The following is a 12,801-nucleotide window of genomic DNA, read 5'->3' on the forward strand; positions in this document are numbered from 1 at the left end:
CTAAGACTTGTGACTTGACTTGGACTTTTACACCAATGACCTGGGACTTGAATTGGACTTGAACCGGTTTACTTGAAAAGACTTGATATTTCACCCCAAATATAAAACTTAACATGCATATTATATAGAGATTGAAAATGTGATGTCATTCAGGGGTAAAACCGCAAAGGATTCTGGGAACTCGTGGCAAGAGGTACTAGCGCACGCAGGCTTTCAATTGAAATCAGTCACACAGCGATAAAAAGAAACACAAAAATGTCAAGAAGCCGTTGTATTATTAACTGCAATAGCCGGTCGCATGACAGCCACGGGAAGCCGACGGGTAAAGAGATCGGTTGTTATCGGATTACGACGTTGAAGAGAAATTGTTCGAGCCATGTTTCCGAAGTAACAAAGACGCGACGGATGGCCTGGATTCCAGCCATTCAAAGATCAAATATAACGTCCCAGAACACTCCAGCTCACAGGTTAGTCTGCTCCAAGCATTTACACGAAGGTCAGTGTTTTTTAGTAGTTAATACGTCATTTTCATAACATAATTGGTGATATAGGTTACAAGCAAGTCTGGCGCTGAACAGAAATTGTCGCGCTATGCTCCTTTATTTATTGTGCATAAATAGTGAATTGTCCTGACACAATATTGCGTTTCGCCTCTGTTATTATGGTACATTGACAAAAACATATACTTTTATTCACAGGATAAAACAGGTTTTTGTATCACTAATTGCCCAGTGCGATTACAGCATACAGTATTATTGTCACTGCTACATTTCTGTGATGGGTACCAGAAATTATTTCCACTACTGATTAATTACCGTTGAGCTCAAAGGTCCTATTAATAAACGGTTAACGAATGTGTATTTATGACGACGATTTGTGAGACTGGTAAACTTATGATAGGTACAATGGTCTTTCGTTCTACACGGTGCATTTCAAGGTCCTGTACCCATCCGTCGGTAAACTGTACCTGGGCTTGTTGCAGTGACCTGAAGTTACTAAACTTCATGAGTGTGTGCACTCACTCCAAGAACCGTATAATTATAAATATGCATATAAATATGCTACGATGAGATAGCGGACTTCATCTAACTAGCAAATGTTGTCCAGGCTACGTTGGTGATACAGTTTTTTTTAATGTGTATGATATTTTTGTCATGCGATTTTAAAGCTGGTCCTACAACCGCATCCAAGAATAACATGCAGCTTATCTCAGAACTGTCGGTGAAAATTATTCTTGGAGCTAGGTTTAATTGAGCTGCATTTTATAGAGGTGCAATTTCACAATTTGTGTATATTTTCTAAGTTCACTATTTTGTCATGTGTTGAGAAAAACACAGATTTTAAAATTACATGGTCTAATATTTACATTTAGCATATAACTGCAACATGCTTTTTTTTCGGGGGTTTTTAAAGACTCGAAAGGACTTGAAATTCAAAGTTTCAGACTTGTGACTTGACTCGGACTTTTACACCAGTGACTTGAGACTCGACTCGGACTTGCCTGACATTACTTGAGACTTGACTTGAGACTTGAGGATAAAGACTTGAGACTTACTTGAGACTTGCAAAACAATGACTTGGTCCCACCTCTGGATAACAGCTGTGATTGGACTGTAGCGTCTAAATTATTTGAGAGAACGTGTTTATTTTGAAAGGTGTGACCGGAAGTGCGGGTGTCGCGTGCGGCATTGACACTAACGGATCGCCGCTCTGATCAGTCCGGTCCCGGTCGTCCCGTTTCCTCGCTGCGGGGGAGGACTACGATGCGGAACGGCGGCCCGGAACAGCGCAGAACCGAACCAGGACCGTGCTCACGGAACACCCGGTCCGGCCCGGCTCTGAAGGCATGGCGGCGCAGAGCAGCCGCTGAGAGCCGCAGCTAGCCGGCGGCTAACGGCGCGATGGCCGCGGACGGAACGATCCGCAGCCGCATCAGGAGCCTGCTGCGCTCCCCGTCCATCAAACTGCGGCGGAGTGGCACCGGCGCGCGGCACAGGCGCGAGCTCAGCGACAAGGTGCGCGCGACTGACACACACACGGAACCTATTGTGTTTCTGCTGGAGTCTGGTGGTTTTATTGTTTAATTGTTTCTAACTGATAAATAGAGCTTATTCTAACTGACATTAGCTGTCGTCTGTTTTTATTGAATTTTTTAAAATTGATTGTTTAAAATTCAACATTTTTATTTTCTCATCATTGCTGTTATCGGTGCAAAACACACACCTGAACTGGTCTGTGTGGAAAATAAGGACCCTCCCTGATGACCTTTCCTCTGATGGTCCTCATAAAGACCTTTGACTGGTCCTCATTTTGTTCTCAGATGCCAAACACTGTGCTAAACAGGCTCTCTGTTTCTGCAGATGTCCTCACGTTGTTCTCACTGTATGGAGCAGTCTTTGGTTCAAAGTGCCTCCTCCTCCTCCTCCTTTGTAAATATGGTCCTTGCTGTCTGAAAGCATTTTTGTGCACCAAACCATCCTGAATCACAAGATTTGTGCTGTAGACTTGTGCGGACGCTCACATTGTGAGAACCTGTCTGTCCCGTCCAGCTGGTCTATCACCTGCGGGCCCCTTCATCTGTTAGCAGCTTCACTTCCCACAATCCTTTGTGTGCCTGCTGATTTACTGGGACACGCCCCACCTGTTCTGGTCATGTTGTGGGAACGCATACTTGTTCACACAACTGCATTGTGGGGACTTTGCCGTTTGTCCCCATTGAAATGGAGAGCAGAGACTCAGCAGTGAGGCTGTTTGTGCTCCTTGGAGACGATCTTTGTTATGGGGACATTGCAGCCCAGTTTGGGCTTCACATTAGAATCATGTCGTGTTAATGCAGTGGTGTCCAGGCTGAGCTCAGCGGCCCTTTCAGAGGCTTATTAGTGTCAGCAGTAAAGTTTACTGGATGGATACACGCACATCCATGGCGTTTAATGGAAGACTAAAAGTTTCTGAGCACAGGCAGGAGTGAGAAGCAGTTGTAGATAAACTGAAATTACACATTAAAACAATATGAGCTCAAACCGAAAGACCGTGGCACCTTTGAGCCACTCGGATGCGAGCCTTTCCTGTCGGCAAGCTCGTCACGTCTCTGACGACTGACGCAGCGTCTCACTGTTCCTGAGTAGTTTCTCCTGAATCGCCATTCAGAGGCAAAGAAAATCACTTGCTACTTGCCCGGCGAGCGGCGTCCTGCAGACTCGCCTGATGATTCATCCTCGTGGTTTCTTTTAATCTGATTGGACGGTTTGGAGGAAAGCGTTCGTGCTGAGCTGAGAGGGCCAAAAACTGTGAAATCATGAATAGAGTTTGGTGCAGGGGGAGGGGAGTCATGTGAGGAGGACACACACACACACACACACACACTCTCTCTCTCTCTCTGTGCTGTTAGTTTAGCATCTGGCCGCTCAGCAGTCAGACTGAGCAGCAGGACATTTTCTGGCAGCATGGAGGCAGAAGTAAGTGTGTGTGTGTGTGTGAGAGAGAGAGAGAGAGAGACTCGGTCTCTGTGCGTTGACGCTGGCGCTCCTCTCTGACCTCTGACCTGCCTAATTTCAGTCTGTCAGTGATCAGTGATCTGATCAATAATCTGATCACTGAAGGCTCTCTGCAGAGCAGTGCTGCTTTTGTTGTGAACAGAAACAGCTTTGTGTGTGTCCCAAAGCATCATGTGAGCTGTAGTGTTTAAATCAGCAGGTGGGGCCTGCCGCTCGCGGCGCTGTCACTCCTGTGAAAGAAAGATCAACACGAACACATTCGCAGGAGTTAACCTGTCACGTTCTGGCCTTTGCCCTTCAGGTGACCTTGGAGAAGGTTCTGGGAATCACAGCACCGGGGAACCGAGCGCTGGCCTGTGACCCCCGGAGTGGACTGGTGGCGTATCCAGCAGGGTGAGAGAGCACTGAGGGCTAATGGGAAAACGGTGACTTTAGTTATGCCAAATTTGGGTTTTTTTCTGTCACAGCTGATGATGATGAAATGATATGATGATGGTAGTCATGGCGATGGCTGACCTGACGAAGATGAGGTCATATACAATAAAAAAGAATAGAATAGCGCTTTAAGCCCTCGGAGAGGTCCCCTCAGGAAAACTGTTCACGTGTGTTTTTTTTACCGGGTTGATGTCGTCCATCCTCCACCCCTCCTGCCACTCCTCCACGTCTCTCCGAGTTGTACAGTTGGCTGTCTCGAGGTACAAAGGAAGAGGCTCCTGCTCCTGAGGAGGAGGAGGAGCCAGCCTGATCAGGCTGTTAGGCTGTTCCTCCAGCTGGTGTTACTGGTGTGTTTCAAATGACTCCTTCATAATAAATACAAGCATCACACTGCTTATTCTTATTGCGTATTTATGAACGTTTATCAAACATGATGTAACAATCTACATTTGAAAATATTCAGTCAGCCATCAAAAACAAATGTGACTGAAAATAACACGACAGCTGAGAAAAGCAGATGCACTTCGTTTCCGTTGTTCCTGCTCCAGGTGCAGGAGTCACGTTTATGAGTGACGGATGGTGCTGCCTCCGCCTCCTGGCCCCGGATAAACGGAAGAAGATGGATGTTATTATCTATCTGTCTTACTCAGGAAGCCTACAGTGGCTGAGTCTCAGGGACTAAACTCCTTCAGCTCATTTTTGTAGCACGATTTTATTTCATAAACATATTTATTCACGAAGATTAAGGATGCAGGAATTCCCGTCATTTAAACACAGGCGCAAACACTGAAGCCTAGACCGGAGTCATTTTCCAAAATTCATCAACAGTGCTGCACGCCACCAACAACTCCACATTTAGTACCTGCCTGCAGCTCCACAGGACTCCGCCCAGCAGCACCTGTCATAAACTCTTCATGTTCTGTGTCATGATTTACTTTTCCTGCCACATGTGCCACAAACCACCTCGGCTGCTTACGATCACATATTATCAAATGTCAGTCAGCTCAGGTGAGCCGTGGCGCATCTATGCAGCCTTATGTTGCATATCATTGTGACAGGTGGAAGAAGTATTTTTCACAATAAATAAGTTACTTTATGCTGTGTTCCTCTTAACGATTAAATTCAAATTCACCCCAAATGACTAAAATGCTGATATTTCAATAAGAGCAGACACACAGAAGAAACAGTCAGTTTGAGATGATCCAGATGATCCTCAGGTGAAACGATCCACTAGCGCAGTGAGGTCATTAACACACGTTTAACAGCTGCTGAGACACGAACAGACTAAAGGAGGCGGTCAGTGTGAGGGGAGAGCTCTGAAAACACTTTTATCATCATCATCATCATTATTGCTTGTTGTTATAGATGGCAGATCTTAGAAGCAGACACAGCGTTCACACTGAAACGAGCTCACATGTTTATCTGCACTCAGTAAACTGCAGTAAGGTTAACGTGTTCATCCAGATCCTTCTCAGGGGGGTGGAGCCTATCCCAGAAACAACAGTCTCAGCATGTGATTGGATAGTGGGAAGTCTCATCTCAATCTGTGACTTAGCCGATGACATGCACACTAACTCATTTTAGGATTTAGACGTATGTCTGAAACCACGATCAGAAGACCTCGGCAGACGGCGATGAGCCTGTACAAGTGGGTGGAGCTGAGCAGCGGCGACGCCGTGTGAAACAAAACAGAGACTCATTTTAGTCACAAAAGAACCCAGAAAAACTTCCTTTATGAGAACAATCACAGGTCAGAGGTCACGGTGCTCTGTGAGTCGGAGTCCAGAGGAATGATGGGAATGTCACCGGGGGTCTGGGAAGGCGTCCAGTTTCCAGGATTTTATGCTGTGCAATCAGCCGCAGGCACGGGAGGAGGGGCTGCTGATTGGTCCATTTGTGTGGAGCTGCGCTTTCAGGTCACGGCTGACGAAGCGCCGTTTAAACACAGTGACAGGAAGTGGGTCAGTGCAGCGGCGGCGTGAATATGGGTTAATGTGAGGGAGTGCATGAAGGCCGGCGGCACTACAGAAGAAGAACACGCAGTTTGATTCTCTGCATCCACAGTACTGTGTTACTGCAGCTTGTACTGCGTTACTGCAGCTTGTACTGTGTTACTCCAGCTTGTACTGTGTTACTGCAGAATGTACTGCGTTACTGCAGCTTGTACTGTGTTACTGCAGAATGTACTGTGTTACTGCAGAATGTACTGTGTTACTGCAGCTTGTACTGCGTTACTGCAGCTTGTACTGTGTTACTGCAGCTTGTACTGTGTTACTGCAGAATGTACTGTGTTACTGCAGCTTGTACTGCGTTACTGCAGAATATACTGTGTTACTGCAGAATGTACTGCTTTACTGCAGAATGTACTGCGTTATTGCAGAATATACTGCGTTACTGTAGCTTGTACTGTGTTACTGCAGAATGTACTGTTACTGCAGAATGTACTGTGTTACTGCAGAATGTACTGCGTTACTGCAGAAATTACTGCGTTACTGCAGCTTGTACTGTGTTACTGCAGAATGTACTGTTACTGCAGAATGTACTGTGTTACTGCAGAATGTACTGTTACTGCAGAATATACTGTGTTACTGCAGAATATACTGTTACTGCAGCTTGTACTGTGTTACTGCAGAATGTACTGTTACTGCAGAATGTACTGTGTTACTGCAGAATGTACTGTTACTGCAGAATGTACTGTTACTGCAGAATATACTGTGTTACTGCAGAATGTACTGCGTTACTGCAGAAATTACTGTTACTGCAGAATGTACTGTGTTACTGCAGAATGTACTGTTACTGCAGAATGTACTGTTACTGCAGAATATACTGTGTTACTGCAGAATGTACTGCGTTACTGCAGCTTGTACTGCGTTACTGCAGCTTGTACTGCGTTACTGCAGCTTGTACTGCATTACTGCAGCTTGTACTGTGTTACTGCAGAAATTACTGCATTACTGCAGAATGTACTGCGTTACTGCTCGCCCACGTACGTCTACTGATTAAACCCAGTTGCTTGGTGCTGTGTGTGGGCGTGGCCACGCTGCCACGGCTAACAGCTACACAGCTAACGAGTACACGAAGGCTAAAAAATGTCCATCAGCATCTCCCGTGAACCTCCTACATGTTTCCATGACGATAAACTAAATAAACGCTCTCTGCCGCATCAAGCGCTGCCACCATCAGGCCACACTGAGAACTGCAGCAGCTTCACTGAGGTTTAACTGTCTTTATGTCCTCCTCTATCTGTGAAGGAGGCGCAGTCGACTCTGTGTGTGTGTGTGTGTGTGTGTGTGTGTGTGTGTGAGAGGAAGACTGTAACTGGCTGCTGATTCAGCGGCTTCCAGACGAACAGTCAGCAGCACGACATGTTTATCTGCACACACACACACACACACACACACACACACACACACTCACTAGCAGGTCCAGATCCGCCTCAGCAACAAAGCTGTTTTGCTTTGATGAACTGATCCGACCAATAAGGCGTCAGCGGGTAGTTGTTCGTGGCTGCTCCTTTAATCTGCTGCAGGCTTCACAGCTGATCTCACACACACACAGACTCACACACAGACAGACACATGTATAATCCCTGTGTGTGTGTGAGTCATCTAGCTGTGTGTGTGTGTGAGCTCTCCTGGCTCTGTGTTACAGCTCACTCGTTGATCTCAGGTCTGTTTCAGAGCAGCCGTCTGCACGTGCTCATTGGCTCTCTGTGGGTTCCACAGTGACTCTACCTGCCGCTGACGTCCGCTGCACCCTGGTGACCTCTTCAGGGTCAAGTTTAGGTGAACATGGAGCTTTTTATAAACACGGGTGACGTGTTTGGAAGCATGAGGTCCTGATGGGGTCTCTGTGGATCTGCTGGATGAAGGCTGAGCTCGGACGCACACAGTCACCAAACAGACGCACATTAGAGCTGCTCTGTTTTACAGGGGAGGTCAGGCAGGTCCACACTGCCTTCGTGTCCTGTGGGAGAATTGAGTGCTCTGCAGTGTGACTGCAGGTGTGTGACCCACATCCATGAGTTTCATTTACAGAGTGTGTGTGTGAACGCTAAGGGTGGTGTGTGCGTGAGGGCGTGTTTATGGATGTCAAGTCTGCACAGCAGGTCTGACCGCCATCTTTAAACCTTCTCTGAAGCCATGCTGACACAGTCCTGTGTGTGAGCTGTGGGCAACCGCTCCCACACAGGTACCATCCAATCGGAAGAAGAGCTGTTCACATGTGAGCTCTTCACACAGGTGTGCCCTGAACACAAACCGCACAGACAAAAGTGTTTTCAGTGAACGCAGACAGAAGCTCAGACGGCTGACAGAGGGGGCGTGAGTGAGGGGAGGAGAATCAAACCTGCTGTTGCAGGTAACCGTGCACGGTAAAATTGATGTTTCTGAGTAACCACAGGTGCAGGGGGGGGGCACTGAGTCTCATTTATTTAACATGAACATAAAGAGAACCACGGCGGGGGGGTTGACATAAACAATGGTCTGAGATAGTCACAGGGAGGAAACACCTGCACAGGTGTCTCAGGACTTGTACCGCCCACTTACTGCAGCACGCTGACCATCTCTGTTCATCAGCTGACAGGAAACAAAGCTGTTTACAGCAGGTGTGGTTTCCATGGCTACCTGTTCACAGGTTGTAGTAGTCTCCTCAGGATCATTGGCTGTATCCCAATTCAGGGTCTGCAGCCTCAACGGTCCTCAAGGGCCGCGTACTCAAAGACCGCTGAGGCCGGAAGTGCGAGGCTTGTGAAATGGGACGGTCTAGCCTCCGTCGCGCTGCCCAGGTTGCCTAGCAACCATGATAGCTGGAAACGTGTGGTTGACAGAAATGAACGAGAACACATTTTGTTCGTTTGTTTGTTTCTACGTGAGCTTTGTGTGATTTAATAAGTATCTGAGACTGAGACCACAAGACTGTAAATCATGATTGTTGGGCTTCATTTCTGTACTGAACAGTCATTTAAGATTAGCTAGTACATAACAATTAGCTGATGTCGTTCATGAGACTAAAGTCAGTGTAAATATGAGATGGCCAATATTATAGTTATTATATTAAATCATTATTAGTTATTACAGCAGTGAGTTTGAACTCTGTGTCAAATACTGAGCTTCAGTAAAGATTTAAGTTGCAGTTATTTATATTTCCTGTCACCTTAAATCTTCACTCAAAGACACTCAAGTATCTTTGACAGTGTATCTATAGATGTATTATATATATAAGAGACAAATGTCGTTCCTTCAGTATGCTGGCATTACTAAATTTGGCTCAATGCTTACATACATGTGTAAAAAGGAAATGTACGAGCTGTGATAACTGTGTCTGATAGAATGAAGAGTAGACTGATGTATGAAATATTCCTTTATTGGGTGAGAAAATCAGACCATGTCATAACTGCTTTAAGTCATACAGAATAGATATCAGAGCCTTAAACAGGCTGACTTCTGCTAAATGGGTCAAACTGGGCAGAAAGTCTACAAACACATAACATCCTTACAGAATATGATGTAACACTATAGATCAACTTAGCTCAGAATATATAAAGCATATAAACAATTACAGCAATATGATGCAACACACACAGCAGTGCTACTAATCCAAAATACTCAAAGCTTCATAGAACTGAAACAAACATTTATTTTAGCTCCATTCTGCTGCTGATACATACTTTAGGTTTCTGAACATTAAACTTGTTGCTGCCTTTCATAGTGTGTAACTTGAAGGCCCTGAGTACTTTCTCCCACACTGAAAACACTGGAATGATCAAATTATTTGAACATTACCTAATAAGACTGATTCAGGACAGACAATTAGTTATTCTAAACTTTCCTAGCAGTCCTTCACAAACAGGGAACAGTCTGTCTATTCTCTCCATCTGTCAGCTGCTGCTGGCTCTTCCTCCTCCTCTTCCTCACACACTGCTGAGTTTGTCCTGGTGGATCAATAGGGGTGCAAAGCCTCACAGCTGATGAGCAGCAGTGGGTCCCTCAGTCTGTCCTCACTCTGGACACTTGCAGTTGTCACACATGGAAATCAAATGTGTGATAAGCTGCAGGATTCAAACACAAGTGTGACTTATAAACACATGTTCATACTTTTATTCCACAATCAGAGAGAAAGAAATAGAGAGAGTGCAGGACAGACAGACAGGTGACAGTCTCAGGTGTATACACTGCTACACAACAGCACCAGAGAAGGAGGATTTAGTGTTTGTGTCATTATGAGTGCTAAACAAGAAGAGTTCCCAGATGGTACAGTAGACACATGTGTGACTGCTGTGATTAAAGCATCTTTCTTTCAGCTTAACGAGTGAACCGTCAGCTCGTTCAAACACACGTTAAAGTCCGTTTGGCTCGACACCACCGAACAGAGGCAGCAATATAACATAGCTAACATTAACAGTGCAGTGAATCCTGCTTGTGCCGTGATATTCAGGACTGCAAACCGAGCAGCATCACTGACTTTCAGCTTGTTGTGTTTGTGGATATATGACTGACTTTAATTATCCACATTCTCTGTAAGATTAAGGTCGACTATTGTATTATTATATTTTAATAGCTTTAAAAGCAAGTAAAAGCTGAACGTACAACCATCACTAATGGCAAATAACTTTGCCGACATGTGGCCAACAGTAATGTTTTAATGTTCCTCATTATTAAACATTTTCACATAAATAAGTGACATAATATTCACTACTTACTTTTGAAAGTTTACTCTTCGGCTGCTCCGCTTCTGCCGTCTGCGGCAAAATTATCCACACCGACTGCCGCGCTATGAATTGTGGGATATATGGGACCGCGAAGTCTACGCCGCCACATCCTTAAAATTCAGGGAAATGAAGGACGCATTTGAGGGCCGCATTTCGAGTAGCCTTTGAATTGGGACAGCTTTCGGCGCGCCACTGTGCCTTAAACCCTGGATTGGGATGCAGCCATAAACTGCTTATTGTTTCAGGGTTTTTAATCTCCCAGAATGCTCTGCTCCTTCTTCTTCTTGGTGAATTTTGCTTTAGAAACAGAATCGACGTGGGATTGTTGCTTGTGCCTGACTCCGTCTGCAGCTTCCTGCTAACGCTTGAAGTGGGGAAACTTGGGAGGTTTTTACTTTGAAAACCTGGCATTGCTGAGCATCCTGTTTATTTTATAAAATTAAGTCTGACCTTTTGTTTTGCAAAATTCACATATTTAAGGCATGTTGGTAACAGCCAATAGCTAACTGAAAGCTTTTATTTTGAAACTGTGAGATTTTCCTCCATCTCCAAAAGTTGATTCTGTTCATCTGGATGTTTTCAGTGGGAGAAACGTTTCGTCACTCATCCAGGTGACTTCTTCAGTCTCAGCTGACTGCAGGTTTCCACAATCTTATAAACAGGACATTTGCATAATGACATTGTTCCTTCAGTGGGCTGGTTTCAATAGTTCATCCTATTGCCCCATCCTCGGGCAATCTGGTCATTAAGTCTGATGTCACTAGCCGTGTCTTGGCCTAAACTCCGCTGCAGGTCCATATATCAAACGATCACTATGGCAGTGGTCCCCAACCTTTTTTGCGCCACGGACCGGTTTATGCCCGACAATATTTTCACGGACCGGCCTTTAAGGTGTCGCGGATAAATACAACAAAATAAAACTAGTACCGGTACCGAAAAAAAGAAGATTTATTCATAACACACGTGAAAAGACCAAGGAAAGCCGAGTAAACGATAAAAATGATAACAAAATAACGCTGAAAACCGATAAAAACCCTGAAAACTATACATTTCACACCTGAGCCTCAACTCTCGCAGCCCGGTACCAAACAACTCACAGACCGGTACCGGTCCGAGGCCCGGGGGTTGGGGACTGCTGCACTATGGTATTATGAGAGTTGAAAAACTGTCTAAATCCTTTCATCTTTAATAAAATGATCAGCGTTCTGCTCTACCAGGTGTAACAATTGAGTTTAACATCCAGGCATCAATGAAAACGGAATTTATGACATTTAACGGAGTTAGAAGTTAGCAGGAAGTTAGCTCACTAGCTTCTATCTAACTACAATATAGCATGTCCTGACTGCGGGGTTTTGGAAACAAATTCAAACGTACAGCTCTGCTATCACTTCCAACATAAATGAAGACAGAAAACTAAACAGCAGTGACGTTTGTAGGGTTACTGAAGTTAGGCTAGCTGGTATATAATGATGTGCTATGTGACCGCTAGCGACACAGCTATGTTAGCATAATATAAACAAGCTAACTTTTTTTCCACTCGATAAAAGTTAACGTGAGTGTTCTCGGTGGTCAGGAACAAATGTAATCGCATGGCAGGATGCTGTAAAAGGGACCAAACTTCAGCCAGGAGAACAACTGAGATAATCCATCCACAATACGAGGTTAGTCATTCATATACTGCTGCATGGGCTGGGCTGTAGTTACATCCTAAGGTTTTAAAAACTGAGCTTAAATAAATGATTAGCGGTAATAAAAGCCGAGGGAGGTCAACGGTGATCACTGACTGTTTTAGGAGCTTTTTGAGATTAAATAGAAGAAAATACATAACATTAAACATGTTAACAACACAAAAGCCATATTAAACGCAGACTACTTTAGGCCCGGAAGTAGGATTCGTCACGTCATCACTTAACAATCGGATTGAAGGAAAACCGTCCCAGGTCTTTTATTTTGGAAACCAGACAACTTTCTCTGCCTTCCTGTTAGGGCTGCCACGATTAGTCGACTAGTCACGACTAATTTAATAGTCGACGCATCGTTTGAAGCTTTGTAAGAACCTGAAAGACGCAGGAATAAGTAGTAGGATTTAAGAGTGTAATAACGGACTGAAACAGAAGATGGCAGCACTGCATGTACAAGGATGCCAGCTGCCGTTAAACCCCG

General features: G+C 44.9%; 1 protein-coding gene across 3 annotated transcripts in view; it reads left to right on the top strand.

The window, feature by feature from the left end:
* Nucleotides 1–1,673: 1,673 nt before the first annotated feature.
* Nucleotides 1,674–12,801, top strand: part of mapkbp1 (mitogen-activated protein kinase binding protein 1) — a 31,716-nt gene continuing 20,588 nt past the window's right edge. For all 3 annotated transcript variants that reach the window (XM_085442131.1, XM_085442132.1, XM_085442133.1), the window contains exons 1-2: nucleotides 1,674–2,015; nucleotides 3,796–3,887. In XM_085442131.1, coding sequence (XP_085298257.1) covers nucleotides 1,902–2,015; nucleotides 3,796–3,887 — 206 coding nt within the window. In that variant the 5' untranslated portion in view covers nucleotides 1,674–1,901. The remainder of the gene's footprint in view (nucleotides 2,016–3,795; nucleotides 3,888–12,801) is intronic.

The sequence above is a fragment of the Copadichromis virginalis genome, linkage group LG19 (genome assembly GCF_057382275.1).
Source record: "Copadichromis virginalis isolate Kocher_CV1m ecotype Utaka linkage group LG19, C_Virginalis_male_GT1.1, whole genome shotgun sequence".
Taxonomy (NCBI): Eukaryota; Metazoa; Chordata; class Actinopteri; order Cichliformes; family Cichlidae; genus Copadichromis; species Copadichromis virginalis.